The 17433-nt window shown below is 42.1% G+C and overlaps 1 protein-coding gene across 8 annotated transcripts in view; it reads right to left on the bottom strand.

Moving 5' to 3' along the window:
* The window catches only part of HERC1 (HECT and RLD domain containing E3 ubiquitin protein ligase family member 1), a 964782-nt gene that overhangs the window by 906892 nt on the left and 40457 nt on the right, over nucleotides 1–17433 (bottom strand). For all 8 annotated transcript variants that reach the window (XM_085850311.1, XM_085850306.1, XM_085850308.1 and 5 more), the window contains exons 5-7: nucleotides 8562–8657; nucleotides 2199–2393; nucleotides 1718–2029 (exon numbers count right to left, since the gene is read on the bottom strand). In XM_085850311.1, the coding sequence (XP_085706437.1) occupies nucleotides 1718–2029; nucleotides 2199–2393; nucleotides 8562–8657 (603 nt within the window). The remainder of the gene's footprint in view (nucleotides 1–1717; nucleotides 2030–2198; nucleotides 2394–8561; nucleotides 8658–17433) is intronic.

The raw sequence follows: 17433 nt of genomic DNA, 5'->3' as shown, positions 1-17433 counted from the left end.
CCTGACCTGTTCATAGGTTATTGCGTTAATATGACTATTAATTAAAGGGCACAACCTTCGACCTTTGAAACCCAAAATAAAATCAGTTCAACGTTGTATTACAATCCATACTTCTGCCAAGTTTGGTTGAAATCCCTTCGGTAGTTCGCAAGTTATCGGCATAACATTAATCCGATAATGGACAGACGGAGAGCCGGCTAGAAAATCCGAAAACATAACGCCCCTGGCCTTCCCCTAAGGAGGCATACAAATACAAACAAGTACTTGATGCAGACCAGTAGAACACAATGCACTATATCAACACATTGAAAGGGAAACAATCGCGCTCGACAGCGGTGCCCTGCACACAGCCCGACACTATTACCCCGCGTGAGTCAAGCAAAAAGCAGGACGAAGCAAATGTTCACTTTGTCTGTCTGCCTACTGATGTCAGTCTATGATCAAAGAACAACTTAATTTCAATTGAATTTTGTATAATTATTATATCTCTTAGCCAAGACTTAACATGAATCGGAAACATTAATCGGAACACAAACCTATAGTTTAGCAGTACTTTGGCTCTGAATTTGCCAAATTGTACGGCATCTCGTCGCAAGCCCACGTACACAGAGAGGAGGAAAGTAATTGTTATAGTTTGTCTGCTCGTCTGACAGTCAAACAAAATTGAAGATCATTCCAAACAGAAAACTTACAGTTTTTCGGGACGTCATAAAGGACACAAACAACAGGCACGAAGAACTAATGTAACGTTAAATAATGTGGCATCAAAATAGGTGCATAAACGGCGGTAAAGTTCCGAAAAACATTTGTTTCGTTTTTTTTCTAGCCGTTAAAACCTTTATTTTATTTTGATTGAATTATATACTTGAACACAAATTGCCTTCTTGGAACTTTCAAAAAGTTCTAGCAGTACAGTGTGTACTTGGAAAAATATTAATGCCCCCTCATGCCCTGATGGCAGACTAACTGTGAGATTCAGCATTCAAACAAATATGGTGGTGCAAAAAAACAAAAAACACAAAGACAAAACACAAAGCGACACTTTAAAAGACCTTTCCCATGTCCTTTTTCTCATGACTGTGTGAGGTGAGGTCTTCTATGAACTCTGGTTTTTTATCTTTTAATTTAATTTCGTTTGAAATAAAAACTTATTACTTGTAATTGTTTTGTGAATGTTTACTACCAAGTTTTCTTGCACTGTGAAGGCATAAAGCACAGATTCCTTCTTTTTTTTTAATGGATAGCACCATATAAGAAACCGATTTGTCTGTTTTATTGACTGGTTGCACCAAAACAAGTGTTCAAGTGTTGAGATCTATGTGCCCAATTCACAGGTGGCAGTGATTGAAATTGGCACAGAGCTATAACCTTTGGATATGAGTAAAATAACATAAAACCTTTGGATACGAGCTATAACCTCTGGATATCTGTGTAAAATAATTTTAAAATAAATAACCAGAAACAATGTTCTTCCCAAAAAATATTCCTACTTTCTCCATTTCTGAACTTTGCTACACATGGTGAGACACTGTCTTCATCTTTTTACAATTCCTCTCCTTATGTAGTGGTGTATCCATTTGCCAAGTTCCATCATTTTCCCTTTGCCTCATTTTGTCTCCTGATCTCTTTTCCCCTGTTGTTACACTTTCCATGAACTTAGGTACTTGTATATATAAAAGCAATTCGCAATACTTTCAATTAATACAGCATTGCTCACCTTTCCCTGGAGAGAACCTTGGATGATTTTGGGGTACTTCTGTGTGGAGCTATTTCCATGTCCCAGCTTACCATAGTCTCCATCACCCCAGCTGAACACTTCACCCTCGACAGTAACTGCAAGTGTATGTCCATCGGAGCCCTTTGAGGACGAGATGCACCGGATTGTATGCTGTGGCTCAAAAGTAAGCTTTTTGAGCGTTGACTGGTTGTTTGAATCACCCAGCCCAAGGCGTCCATAGCTGCCTTTTCCGCAAGCTCGCACTGAGCCATCAGCCGCTATCATGAAAGTGCAGTATTGTCCTGCTTCAATCTGCCCACAAAACATGCACAGCATGAGGCAAACTGCAAAAGGCAAGCAAAGAGGCTTGGAGGTCTTTGTAAATGTAAGAAAATAAAAAGGATAATTAAGTGAGAATAAAAAAAATTTGACAAAGAAAAAGACAATTCAGCAGTGGTGCTGAAGATTGATGGGAGCTCACTGTCTGGGCATTGGCAAAACCAGTTGCACGTTTTGGCTGCAGTATCTTTTCTTGTGCACCTTCAGCAAGCTGATGGCTGCTGTTACTTCCCCAAACATACACTTCACTTGTCTCTGACACGACAGAGCCATCAACAGGCTGCCCACCATCAGCACTCACACACAAGTGTGTATACTCCAGAGCCATGTGACAAACCTGCAGGAAATTAACAAGCAGTATGTTCTTGACAACAAAGTAATATAGTCCAAAAATCTCAATGCTAAGTATGGAATTGCAAAATATATATATATATATTATATATATATATATATATATATATATATATATATATATATATATATATATATATATATATATATATATATATATATATATATATCACCATTCTGAATTTACATGCAAGTCTACAGCTGATATGACTAATATTACAACAGGACTCTAATCCAGTGATGCCACACACTCCTTCCACATGTTAACTCCTCTCTGTGTAAAATACCACTGCCTTGTATCTGTTTTCACTTCTCGCCCTCCTCTTTTTCACTCTCAACAATGCTCTCTTATTCTACCACTAACCACATCAGTAAAAAGAAAAAACAGAAAACTGTCGTTCAGTTTTATCAATACTCTTGGTGTTGTTTTTTTATACACATGATCTAAGGCTCATAGTAGAGCACACTAATCAACCCTCCACACCACCTTCATGTAAAATCGAGACTGTTTTGCAAGTTAACTTCAAGAAGCAACAAACGCACATGCACACACATGCATGCACACACACCCACACACGAGACAAACACAGCCACTGAGCTTAGGGGAAATGCCATTACTTCCTGGAGTACCAGGGGTACCAGCGACATCGTGACGCCGCCACACTTCTCACTGCACTCAGCGGAGCATTTTCTCAGGAGGAATTTTCTCTTCTCCATAGATGCCAACCTTTGGGAATTGTCCATGCTCTTAACCTTATAAATGCTGAACGTCAAACAATGAAGCAGCATGTACCGTTTTTTAAGGCTTCGGTACAACTTGGCTAGGGTTTGAACCTCCGACCTTCCAGACTCAGGAGCCCATGCTCTAAACATTACACCACCAAGTCAGGTACTCTTATTTTAAACATTTACACTATCTGCCATAAAAAAACAAACAAACACGTCATTGTTGTTGACGCGATTTATGTATGCGACATCATGGGACACAGATGCGGTGCAAACCTCAAACAAAATAAATGCTGAATAATTGCACGTCCATTCCATTGTGCCTAATCACGTAATGCTGCGTAGTGGCGAATTATTTCACATAGGGAACCAATGTGGAAGTGACAATCTCAATACCGGGTATGTCCACCTCCGGCAGCAATCACTGCATTCCACCACAATCATGTTGACTGTATGAGCACCAAATCTAAACCTTTGGGAATGGCATTCCACACAAGAATCAGCTAATGTTTAAGGGTCTGTGGCTGCCTTGACAAGGTTTCAATACCACGATGCATGATATCCCAGAGATGCTCAATTGGATTGAATTCTGGCAAGATGGCAGGTCAGGGTGTCATGATATATGTTGGCATTGACAAAAACGTTCCACGTTCGAACGTTCCTTTGAAAGATGATTACTGGACCATGTTGTTGAAGGGTAGGCAGCATGTTGCTGTAAGATCTCAATGTATCGATCTGCCATCAAGTTACCATGGATACGGATGAAGTCGGTGTGAAAGTTTTCAGCATACCACCCCACATCATGACACTTTCACTTTTTTTGCAGCTTCCTGGACACAGACATATCGTTCATTACTTCTTATAAACCCGTGCATGGCCGGGTTTATAAGGATGATAATTAAACATATCTTGATTTTCCATTTAGAGGTCATTTAGAGCCTTTCAAGGAGAAACCAGGAATCGTCACGAAACATAATACTTGCCAAATATCTCCATGTCCATCAGACATGCTGATTTGACCACTGAAAGCATGCTTGGATGCATCAAGGTACAAGTCTTGGATGCGAAACAGGATGAAGATCACAGATCCCTGCATCATGGAGATGCCTCAAGACGGCGTTACGCTTATCCTGTGAGGTCCATGGCATGTGTTTACAATACTATGGGCAGCTTTAAATGGATTGTGTTGATGGGTCATGTGAATGTATCAGTCTTGAGCGGGAGCCGTTACCCTGGGAGTTCGACATGTTGGGATATCTCTTGTTGATCCAGTGGGTTTATCAACATCTTCTGAGGTCATAAATAGTTCCTCTCCTTACTTAAAAAGCCTTGCAACATGGTTAATGGAAGACCCCACTTGAAGGTGTTCAATTTATTCCTCTGATTTTCTGGTAGACATGGCATGTAATGAATTGTTAAATAATGCAATAATTGTGTTTTGGGGATGATCCACACATGGGTATCTCAGAAAGAGCGTTTTGAATTTCCTCAGAATGCCTTGCATCACTTCTAAAAACCTGAGGGTGCATGAGTTGCACATGCTGAAAGATTATTACATGAGGAAATTACATTATGTGGTAACTTACAATCAATCAGGTGTTTTCCACATCCCTCGTGCCAAAAAGGCACTTTGAATGAATGCTGGAAGTCCTTCAATAATTACATTATCAATGCTAAATGTTAGATTTTTACATGAGAAAGGAAGTGATGAGGGGACCTGATGTACCTTCCTCAACATGAAAAAAAAAAAACAGTCACTCAATCACCACTACTGTACGATTCATCATCATCAATGAACCATACTCTTTACAGAAAGTTATTGGTACTGAAGTTGTTCTTTAGCAAACGATATGCTGGGTAGTTTGCTGTTGCCTTCCTATCAGTCAGGACAGGAATTTGTAATTCAGCTAGGATGCCAGCGATAATTTGCCTAATCTTCAAAGGACACCATGGAATCTTGAACATCCACCAACTACTCATGCCAGCAGAAGGGATGTCCATCCAAAGGGAAAAAAACACACACACACACACACACACACACACACACACACACACACACACACACACACACACACACACACACACACACACACACACCCCTATTGTGTCTGCCTGCAATAAACCAGGATGACAATTTAGAGCTGGATTGGGATTAGAATCTTGGCCACCTCAGAGGTAAGGCTACATAGCTCTAGTTTAGGGTATCCTGCCAGACTTCCACGAACTAAAACTACTACTTTAATGGCCCTAATTATTCCCAGTCTTGGGGGCTCAACTCGGGAACATGATTGGTCCAAACCTTTCATGAACAGGCTAGCAAGATCCGATGTTGGTTTTACTGAAGGTGATGGGAATTTGTAATTTGGCCAAGATGATGAAGATAATTGGCCTACTCTTGGCAAAGGACAATGTGGGATGGCCGACACAATAATATACCGGCCAACCCACGAATGTGTTTATAACTGGGTTGATATTCGACTACAGGCTAGACATGGGAGAGCTGAGTGTGCTCCCTTTAGGCCATCCTGTTAGCCGACTGTCACTTCCCGGAGATTATTCTATACTTGTATTTATCCCTGGAATCAATCTAGTCATTCTTTGCTAAATCCCCAACATGTGACATGAGTAATTACATGATAAAACATGTTTTTTGTTTACAGTGTAGAGGCTTGTGGGGGAGCTAGAACATAGAATGGATCAAGACATAAGAGAATGAAAAGAACAGTACATATAAAATTGATTTGACTCTACCTATAACCATGTGATATGTCGGAGGGTCATCCTAAACACTCTCTCACCATACCTACAAAATAGACATAGAACCATGGACAAACTTTATTCATATTTTACATAATCTCAATGCTCTGTACAGTGCACTTCATTATTCCACATGATCTCTATCCTCTTAAGTGAACTTGCATCCTGCAGCCAACTTTTTGATCCTGGCAATTAAATCTTCCTGCTGAAGTGTCCTCAATGCAGTGGACATGGCAGTGTTAACCTCTCCAGAAAATGCAAAACTTTTTGTCCCACACTCGCTTTTCATTCTGCAGAATAAGTGGAAGTCGTACTGATTACATTTCAGTAAATATGGTGGTTAAGGCTAAACCTACTTCCAGCACTACAGTAGGTCAGAGACAGCAATGAGGAGGATGGCATCAATCATAAAAGACCAATGTGTTTTTTTTTATCCACTGCCCATTTTCATGAGATTAGAATATGGTTGTAAAAAAAATATTTGTTAAAGTGAAGCACCTTGATAATTAATGCCTTCTTATCATTTGGCCTTTTGTGAACATGGTGAGTCAAGCATGTTCAATCTGCTGAACTATATACTATATACCAAACAAGTTCTGGCTTGTAGATGTGGGATGAGGTTTATTCTCCAGCAATGATCCGTAGCAATGATCCTCCAGCAATGACTTTGTCCGTAGCCTGATGGAGTACTGCTCTCCCCTCTGGGCTGGTGCTCCTGCCTCCCACCTTTCTCGGCTTCACGCTGTCGAAACCAGGGCATTTAAGATCATCGGCATCTCCCGCAATGAAGCTGAGTCTTTGGGCCTCTCACTCAATCACCGCAGGTTGGTCGGTGGTCTTTCTGTCTTATACCGACTCCTCTCAAGCCTTGCCCCCCCTGCTCTCTCTGCGATTTGTCCCCACCACATTTCCACAGGGCGCTCAAGGTCCGCCAACAACCCCCTTCTGGTAAAACTACCAAAATCACGAATCACTGCTCATCTTCACTCTTTCATTCCTCTTTTTTCCCGCCTTTGGAATAAACTTCCTCACTCTATTCTTTCCCATTCTTCTCTCCAGGCTTTCAAAACAGCTGTTCACCACCACCTCTTATCTTCCCCCATCCAAATCCTCGATCTTTTCTACCCCCGATAATCCACCCAAGCCCTCTTCCTTCATTTCTCCTGCTCTCCTTCCTGAAAGTCCCTGAAATGTCCATCTTCTCTTCGCCATGTTCCCCGTCCCATCCCCATCCCTCTCCCTTCCACAGTTCACCTAATGTGTCTGTTCCCCACTGTTTTGTCCCTTCCACTCCCGCCCCTCTTGTCTCATGCCTCCTTGCTGTGAGTTGTGTGTTAGCTCTCATACGAGCCTCGACCAAGGTATACAAAAAAAAAAAAAATGATGCAGCTCATTGTTGGAGACAAAACCAGGTGGCACAACTGGAAGTTCAATAAAGTGCCACCAACCTCTCACACTCCCCCCACCCCCTTAAAAAAAAATGCCAAAGCTGCTGTTAACATGGAGCAACAAAGCGACCTGGTTCAGTCTCTGCTCCTTCCTGAGCACATGTGGCACCCATTTTGCCATCACCTTTATTTTCCACCAGATCCATTGTGACAATGTGATGCACCAACCTCAAAGCAAGAGTTCATCAATAAGAGCAAAATTGTCCTCGTATCATTTGGAGGAAAGCCTGCCTGTCTGTCTGAACCATTGTGCACATTTGACTTTCCTCCCAGAAAAGATCACCATTGCTGAACGGTTCAATTGTAGACAAGTGTTGGTAAGAATTGATTTTTTTTTTAAGATAGCATTATTTGAAATGCTGAAACCACACATAGTAAGAGTTACTTCATATTTACCGAGCATATCAGCAAAGAACAAGACGGCATATATGCAAGTTTGCAATAACCTAGATGTTTTGCTGTTATGGCCTTTTACTGGGAAAAAAGTTACACGGACGACCCGACTTTCGGGATGACCTCAAGTAGCGATTACAAAACACAACTCTCCAGTCAGAAGGCTAAATAAATGGAAAAAAAATCCATTATGGGTGGAAATAGGTGATTGGAATTTATTGCTTATCTTTTTAACAGCTAACCATTTTTAACAATGAATAACCCAAGCATTTGAAAGTCTCGTTAACAAGAAACAGTGTCCGATGGTGAATGCCCCAACTTTGACATCAGTTGAACAGCCTAAAGTAATGAGTTTAGAGCCCCACACCTCTAATCAACCCGCCATACCACCTTCACCTTTCTCTAGGCTGTTTTGCGAGTTAACTTGACACAAAACACACACAGACACACACACTGACTAATTTGGCTTGCTAATTGCATCACCATTGAGGCATGGATGTGGAGGCCCTCAACATTAGTTGACAGTTGCAATTTAGCCATGTGGCAAACAACAATTGCCTCTTCCTTAAAATCAGATATTTAACCTAAAAACACCAGCAACAAACAATGGCAGATGGGTCTCTTGTTTTATGCCCCGTTTGACCGATGGCACACTCGATGATGCTATCGATGTCCTGCCTGTGAAACACCAGTCAGTTTATAGTAGGGTCAGGAATCAAACCCACACGAGACAGCTCCAAAAGGCGCAGTGAGCTCTACAAAAGTTAGAGACCTACCTTATCTGTTTATAACATAATTAAACATATCTTGATTTCCCATGCACAATATACCTCCTCAAAGAGACACATAGCAGCTTCGTAAAGAGAGCACAAGCCATCCGTAAGTTTCTTTGGTTCTCGCCATTGAACATGTTCAGGAGATGATCCCTGCAAGGAAAAAAAAAATTAGCCCACCATTCTCTCAATATGAAAATAATATAATTTGCACAATAAGTCAGCCACTGAGACAAGTTAAGAGGGAATGAAGAAAATAAAGATGAAAAAGTTAATTCAGCTAGTGCATTAAAATAACAATAACAACTAGAACTGCCACTTTTATAACCTGCTGGCAGTGATGACCGGGTACCCAGACGTCCACCTTTGATACAACACGAGACTTTTTGCAGATGATAGTTGCAAAGTTTCCCTTCGATAGGATCAGTGGTTCCAGAGAAAACATTATTTAATAGTGATACAAATACAGCCCTGCTTCGATACAGCGCAGGACTGACGAGTTACGAACCGGGTAGCACAAAGTGTTCAATCTATGTATTCCGTATGCAGTCAGCCCTTTTTCCTGGGGACATTGTCGGCATCAATTGAATTGTTATTCCTGTACCCTCAAACGCATGCAGGTGCAGCCAAATGAGCCTTCTGGAAAAAACAAATCTAAAAGTTCTCAGATTCAAATAATTAAATAATTATGGTTGCCAAACCGCGTGGCCGATCAAATTGAAATTTTAAACCTACGTTTCACACGTCGACTAGATTATAATTTTGAAGTTTCACATATATTGACACAGCGGTTCCAGAGTAAATATCACTTAATATTTCCCCTTCAATCCAACATAGCTGCCAAACCATGGGGCCGATCAAGTTGAAATTTAAACCCTTCATTCCACATGACTGTTCCATCACAAAACTGAAGTTTCACATTTATTAATGCAGTAGTTCCAGAGTACACATTAATTAATCTTTTCCCTTCAATCCAATATGGCTGCCAAACGATGCATCGTACATCAAAAGGGGGGAGGAAGAACTTTTTGTTCGTCATGGAGAGTCGGTCATACATGTGGAGTTTCGCCTCGATCTGTTCAGCCATTTCAAAGAAGACTTTTAAAGTCATTAATTTTCAATCCAATATGGCTGCCGTACCATGTGACCTATTACAACATAAATTTAAAATCCTCCTCTAATGGGGAAGTGGATTATGCTTTTTAAGTTTCGTGTTTATCGGACAAGGTGCATTTTTCTATCCAAGATGGCCTCCAAACCATGTGACTTGTGACAACATAATTTTTACCGTATATGCAGGCATGGGGGTAGATTATAGCTGCCAAGTTTCGCTTCGATAAGTTATGTGGTTCCAGAGAACACATTATTTAATATAATTCTTGAATCCAACATGGCCGCCAAACCATGTGACCTATCAATTAGAAATTAACAAACTTATATTCACGACTCGGGTGCAATAGGTATGTGAAGTTTCCCCTTGATCTGACCAGCCGTCTTGAGAAGAAGATGTTTGAAGGTTTCAGGGTAAATTCAATATGGCCCCAAACCATGTGACCTATCAATTAGAAATTAACAAACTTGTGAAAGGATGTCTTGGGGAAAGTGTGTGTGGATTTTTGCCTCAATCTGTCCAGCTGTTCTGAGAAGAAGATTTTTTAAATTTATTAATTTTCAATCTAAGATGGCTGACGAAACATGTGGCTGATGACATCAGAAATTTAAATTCTGTTTCCAATCGTGTATTGGAACAAGTGTGTGAAGTTTCGTGTTAATCGGATAAGGTGCGTTTTTCTATCCAAGATGGCTGCCAAACCATGTGACTTGTGAAGTCATAATTTTTACAATGTATGTAGACATAGAGGTAGATGATAGATGCAAGTTTTGGCTTCGATGGGTTTAGTAGTTCCCGAGAAACATTTAATATTTTTCTTAAATCCAACATGGCTGCCAAACCATGTGACCTATCAATAAGAAATTAACAAACTTGTGAAAGTACGTCTTGGGGAAAGTGTGAGTGAATTTTTGCCTCAATCTGTCCAGCTGTTCTGAGAAGATTTTAAAAATGTATTAATTTTCAATCCAAGATGGCTGACGAACCATGTGACTGATGACATCAAAAATTTAAATTCTGTTTCCAATCATGTAGTGGAACACGTGTGTGAAGTTTCATGTTAATCGCATAAGGTGCGTTTTTCTATCCAAGATGGCTGCCAAACCATGCGACTTGTGATGTCATAATTTTTACAATGTATGTCGATAGAGGTAGATGACAGATGCAAATTTTCACTTCGATGGGTTTAGTAGTTCCCGGGAAAACATTATTTAATATTTTCCTGAATCCAACATGGCTGCCAAACCATGTGACCTATCAATTATTTATTAACAAACTTATATCAACTTCCCAAGGAAAATACATTTGTGAAGTTTCCCCTTGATCTGACCAGCCGTATTGAAGAGGATGTTTGAAGGTTTTAAGGTAAATTCAATATGGCCACCAAACCATGTGACCTATCAATAAGAAATTAACAAACTTGTAAAAGGACGTCATGGGGAACGTGTGTGTAAAGTTTTGCCTCAATTTGTCCAGCCGTTCTGGAGAAGATTAAAAAAAAAAAAATTCAAAACAAGATGGCTGCCGAACCAAATCACCTATGACGTCATAATATTTTTTTTTTCTACGGTGAATTGTTGTGTAGACGATGCTCAAGAAATTTCAGATTTTTCCTATGCAGCGTTCTACTTGACGAATTTTCACCGGGATTCCGCTTCACCGATGACGTCACGAAAAAAAAAAAAAAAAAATCACCCGTGTTCCCCATGGGGAGTTCATTAAAATGTATGAAGCAAAAAAAATTGCCATTGCACGGTTTCAGATACAGAGGTCCAAAGTTTATCGTTTTTTTCAATATGGCGCCCGTACCACGTGACCTATGACGTCACAATTATCAATCAAGTATGCTATCAAAAAAGATACATACGATGGTGAAAATTTCATGTCGATCGAACTTACCGTTCCTGAGAAAATGATTTTTAAATCAAAAGAACCCGCAAGTTGCCAGCGGAAATAGAAAAATAAGAAATAAACAGAAGAAAAACAATATGGGGGATGAATAAAACCAATTTCTTAAGAATGGCATTCCTGGCCTTTAGGGGAGGCAGGGTCCCAAACCCCCCAAAAAAGTGACATTTACACTTTTGAGAACAACGCTGATATTCACACTGATGACACCCCTCATATCACTAGTTAGAAATATACAACTTAAGAAACAATATTTCCAGGGGTTTGCACTTAAGAAGGGCCCCAGTGGGGGTCCAAAAAGGGTCTCAATTACACTTTTGAGAACAAAGCTGAAATTGATAATGAAATATCCCCTCACATAGCTTGTCACAAAAATGTAACTTAAGAAAGGATAGTCCCTGGCGTTTCGGCTTAAGAAGGGCTCAAAAGGACCAAGGACGGTCGAGCAAATCCTTCTTGGATTTGGCCCTGGCAACCACTAGGCCTAACATCTGCCTAGGCCCAGGTGTTCAGCTATACATTCACCCAATACACAACACATTTCTGTCGGCCAACTAGCATCAAGTTACTATTTTTAGCTCAGGACAATATCACACAGCAAGGACATCTCAGAAAACAGACTATAATCCCAGTGCCTGCGCGCTATGAGATTCAGGTCATCCACTGTCAACTCTTACTGGAATGTACAGGCTGCCCCTGTGCATTCAGTCACACACACACACACACCTACTGCGTGTGGAGTGTAAAAGTGAAAGTGAAGCCAGACTTCGTGACATTCTTCTCTTCATTTGACAAAGTACATATGAGGCAAAGACGTCACTGAAGTACTACAAGTCTAATATTCAAAGCCTAGTCATATTATATGGACCAAGCAACATTGACATGAAAAAGACAGAACACTGAAAGCTACACTTATCCTAAACAAGGTAAGCAAAAGTGTACTACATGTACAGTACTTATTATTTTCGGTCTACACTGACTTTATAAAGCATCCTTTGAGAAGACCTCCATCAGGTCTTCAATGACGCTGATGCTATTTCGGCCACTTTTGCCACACCCCCAGGCCCATGGGTTAATTTCATTGATCTAAAGATATGAATTAGTACTGTTTTTTAGGGGAAGCAGTGGTGTAGTGGCAGAATGTCAGACTCAGGAGCGGGAATGCAGAGTTCGACTCCCGGTCTGATCACCATCTGTTTATTTGTGTCCTTGGGCAAGGCACTTGACCAAACTTGCTTCTCCCCACCCAGGAGTAATGGGTACCTGGCTGGCAGAGAATGAGAAGTTTTGAGTGCTGAAAACAGCAGCCAGGCTGTAATACTCCCCAAGGAGTGGAGAAAGAACTTGGAAAGAACAGGCCAATAGCTGGGGGTAATAAATGTGAAGTGCTTTGAAAATGTTCAACATTATAAAGCGCTATATAATAACTTCACATTATTATTTTTCCTATCTTCTCTTTAGGAACTCATTAAATCAAGGGCTCCTGATGATCTTCTTCTTCCTCTTTCGGCTGCTCCCGTTAGGGGTCGCCACAGCGGATCATCCGTATGATCCGCATCGTGATTTGGCACATGTTTTACACCGGATGCCCTTCCTGACACAACCCTGGTCGCCTCTTACGACACAGGGATATGGTACACCTATTTTAACCGGGTATACACCGGCCCAGTACACTGGTACTCATTTCGCCGACCTCGGAAGGATGACAGGCTGAGTCAATCCTCTGGTGTATTTATTCAGTGGCCCAAAGGGGCTTGAACTCAGGACCTCTTGGATCCCAAGCCGCTGCCCTAACCACTGCGCCAACACCAGGCTATCAAGGGCTCCTGATGATCTCACATAAAAATGGCAAGCCAAGGAAATGATAATGGTAGGCTAAGATAATGATAATGTCAATCAGTCCATATTCTGTAGTTCTGTATTTCAGTAATTGAGAAATTCATGACAGACCGCACATGTCTCTTTTGTCTTCCCTTCACAGCATCTGCCCACCAGTCATTGCCTTCAAAGTGTCTTATACATGTTGTTCCGACCGAGACAAGCAAGTTACTTCCCTGGCAGCAAGATAAATGGGCAGTTGTTCAGCGTGCTGCTAAGGCCAGGAAGGGAAGTAAGAACTACCAATCTTCCAAATACAGAGCAGTTGTTGAGGTGTTACCAAGTCATCCAGGAGATGGTGATGGGTACCACAGCAAGTGCTACAAGAACTTTACAGCCATTACTACTCAGTCTCAACCTAGGCCTATTGGGAATGACACTGTAGGCCCAGAGAGAAAGGTGTTGTGCTCTGCATCATCTGCTTCAACTGTTAGTGGTGAAGAGTCTAGGAGAAGGGTGTCAACTCTTGGTATTTTCCCTGATTCATGTTTATTTTGTGACAAAAAGGTCAAAAAACACCCAGAACAAAAGAGCTCCCAGGAAAATTGCAAACCAAGCAAGCAGCACAAAAGATTATAGAGATTGTGCATACCCTCAAGCAAGCATGTTTACTAGTAAAAGTCAGTGGGGTTGACCTGATAGCTAAGGAAGCCCAGTTTCACCACAGTTGTCATGCCACATATATCGAGAGGGTGGATAGGGTGAAAAGCTTTGGGCTGCCACCCATCGCCGAGGAGCCTGTTAATCCCAAGTTTCCTCTTGACTGTATCTATTCGTACATCAAAGACAACATCATTGACCGACAGAGACCTGAACACATTGCATCCATTTATGAACAATACACCGACCTCTGCACTCAACTTGAAGTGGTCCCTTCAGAAAGCAAAGCGCAATACCTGAGGGACCTTCTGACCAGGAAATTCCCTGACACGATTTTATTGCATTCCCCAGACTTCCGCCAGCAAGGTGTGATAGTCTACAGCACAGCCATTGAGTATCATTCCATTAAGGCAGTGTATGACTAAGTCATCTCCTGAGAGTTAGGTTACGAAAGTTGCATTGCAACTCAGACAGGCCTTTGAAGTCCGTGATGAAAGAGCCCCTCCTAGATCCACTGACCGTGGAAGCTCTCAACAATGGCGAGGGGGACCCACCTGTTCTTGTCAAGACTTTTTCAGACACTACTTGGAGGACCAAATACTGGCCAATATTCAGTCAGTCAAGCACCGCTCTGATTCATGAAGTCAGGATGTACTGTTTTCAGTGAAGAATGGTAACCTAAAACCTAGAAACCACATCTTGATGGGTTTGTCCTTGAAGTCACTGACTGGAAGCAAGAAGACTCTCACAATGCTGAATCAGATGGGGCATTCGCTTAACTACCACGCCATTGAGGAAATTGAGACAGACCTCGCCGATGCCATCTTTGACCGAAAGCTGAACTGTCCTGCTGGTTCAGTTCCTGGAGTACCTTGTGGACTTGCTTTTGACAACTACGACATATTAACACACACACTTTCAGGTACCGACACGCTCCACGATACGAAGGGTATTATGTATCAAGCTCAGAGCACTCCAGCCTCAGTGCCACAGGAAGCAGTAGGCCTAGATGGAGACTTAACTGAAGATCAAGCAACAGATAGACCTTTGCCATCGTTGGGTGGGAAGAGGAAGATGAGGAAATTGGATGTTCCGGATTTAGCCCGAGCTCCTTACAGGAAGAAGCCACGAATGGACGATTTCTCTTACGCAAACAAAAACTTTCGGGGTACCAGTACAGACCTTTCCATTCCATCAAAAAAGCTTGATTTCTTGTGGATGGTAATGCATGTGCTAAGAATGGAAAGCATTCCTATGTGGACAGGGTTCAATGCTTGGAACTACAGTATGTTCCATCTCCCAAAGCAAGTGGTTCTGTACATGCCAAATATTGATCGCTCACCAACTAGCAATGATGTAGTTGCAGAAACACTGCCCATCACCCAAAAGTGTGCTCAGGAATGTGGACAGCCATATGGTGGAGTAACATATGACCTTGATGTTGCGAACAGGGCCATTAAGATCCAGGTCACAGAACGCCCCAGATTCGACATCTTCATTATGTTTGGGGCCTTTCATCTACAGATGTGCCTCTTCAAAGCGATCGGAAAGGTCATCAAATAATCTGGCATGGCAGATATGTTAGTTGACGCTGAAGTCCTCGCACCTGGCTCCTTGAATGGTATCATAGGATGTAAGAACTTCAACCGCTGTAAGAGGCTCCATCCAATACTGGCACTGGCTTTTGAAACACTGCACTTTCACCAATTCTGCAGCACATACCATGACATGGACACAGTGAGTGCAAAGAGTGAGCCCACTGTTCAAAGCATCGACATTGGACAACAAGGAAGCTCGAGACCAGCTGTGCACTACACCGTCATTCATCACGCTCTTCGACGAATACTCTCGCTACACTCAATCAACCTTGGATGGCAAGCATGGACCAACTGCCAGGTTTTACATGCAGTACATCCAGAGAGTGAACCTCTATCACATCATCAATAGAGCCATCTGAGAGTCAAATGTTGACCTGTACACTTGGGCCCTCACGCAGACTACTGACATTTTCTTCAGGACCAATCACGAAAACTATGCAAGGTGGATGTGGAAGCATCAGCTTGATTTGATGAACATTACAACAACTCACCCAGGCCTGAAGGAGATGCAAGTCGCTGGTCTGTTTAGCATTCGTCAAACGGACAATTAGTTCAGCAGGGTACCGGTAGATCTCACTCTAGAGCAGACAGTAAATGCTGATGCAACATCAAGGATGACGGGGTACACAGACGCCACTAATAACTTCTCAGCCCATCTGCGGTGGAGTGTAACCAAGGGTGCCAGAGCAGCAATCATTAGCGCCATGCTTGAAATGGCTGGAATGAATATAACCAGTGACACACAGGCTGAGCTGACCCCAAGCCGCATTTCACGGGACAATAAGGATCTGGGCAATCTGCTGAAGACCATCGAAGGGTTTGCCAATCCCTTCAATCTCGAATCAGAGTCGCTTGTAAACATCCAGACAGGGAAAGCTGCCACCAATGAGATCACAGATTCCTTACTTAGTGTGGAAGAAAAAGGTAGAGAAAAACATGATGATTTCGTTTCAGAGTGTGCAGGTGATGCCGTTAGATTCGAGAAAGCTATCACTCAGAACCGCCTGAAGACTTTTGCAGACAAGGCACAAAAAAAACAAGAGAACAAGTAACCCAATCGTACAAGAACTTAGGTGCACAAGAGACCTGTTTGGACGGATTGCCATCATAGTTGCGAAAAGGCAAGTAGACTATGAATACCTCCTCACATACCCATTGACTCCAGTTTCTCTAACAATGTGTAGAACAGATGGCACCCTGGTTACAATGTCCCATGGAACCAAGAGTGATCTCTTCGCAGTCCTTGAGAGCAGGGTAGCAGTGCATGGTTCGGCAACAAAGGTGAAGGCTACTGTGATAGATAGTATAGCAACTTTATTATTCACTGCCTTCCACCAAATCTACCTCCGACGTATGGTGGACTTTCACGTTACTTGCTGCCTGCAGTCCTCTCGCATCCCTCAAAACGGGTAGACCTCCTCTTCGACACTTACGAGGAACCATCAATAAAGGGTAACGAGCGTGAACGCCGTGGTGCAGAAGATTCTGTCTAACACATCACAGGACAAGAACAGATTCGTCTATGGAATATTGAGAAGGCACTGAAGTCGACATCTTTCAAACAGCAATTACCCCGCTTTCTGGTGAAACAATGGGCTGAACAGTGGCATTCAGCTCGCCTTGATGGCAGGGAGTTGTACGTTGGGGTCGACATGCAATGTTTGGGGTTCAGAGGAGCCAGTGGGATGGTTGATGTAATGCCTGTTCCTCGCTTGGAGTGCAATCACCCAGAGGCCGATACAAGGATATGCCTTTATGCCATTGATGCAGTTTCTAGTCGCCAACAACCAGGTGTCAGAGCCACTGATACCGACATGGCAGTTATTCTTCTACA

This window comes from Eptatretus burgeri, chromosome 12, assembly GCF_056783735.1.
Source record: "Eptatretus burgeri isolate ZD-2024b chromosome 12, Ebu_testis_v1, whole genome shotgun sequence".
Lineage (NCBI taxonomy): Eukaryota > Metazoa > Chordata > Myxini > Myxiniformes > Myxinidae > Eptatretus > Eptatretus burgeri.
The sequence above is the reverse complement of the archived record's forward strand: the minus strand, read 5'-3'. Positions and strand labels throughout refer to the sequence as shown.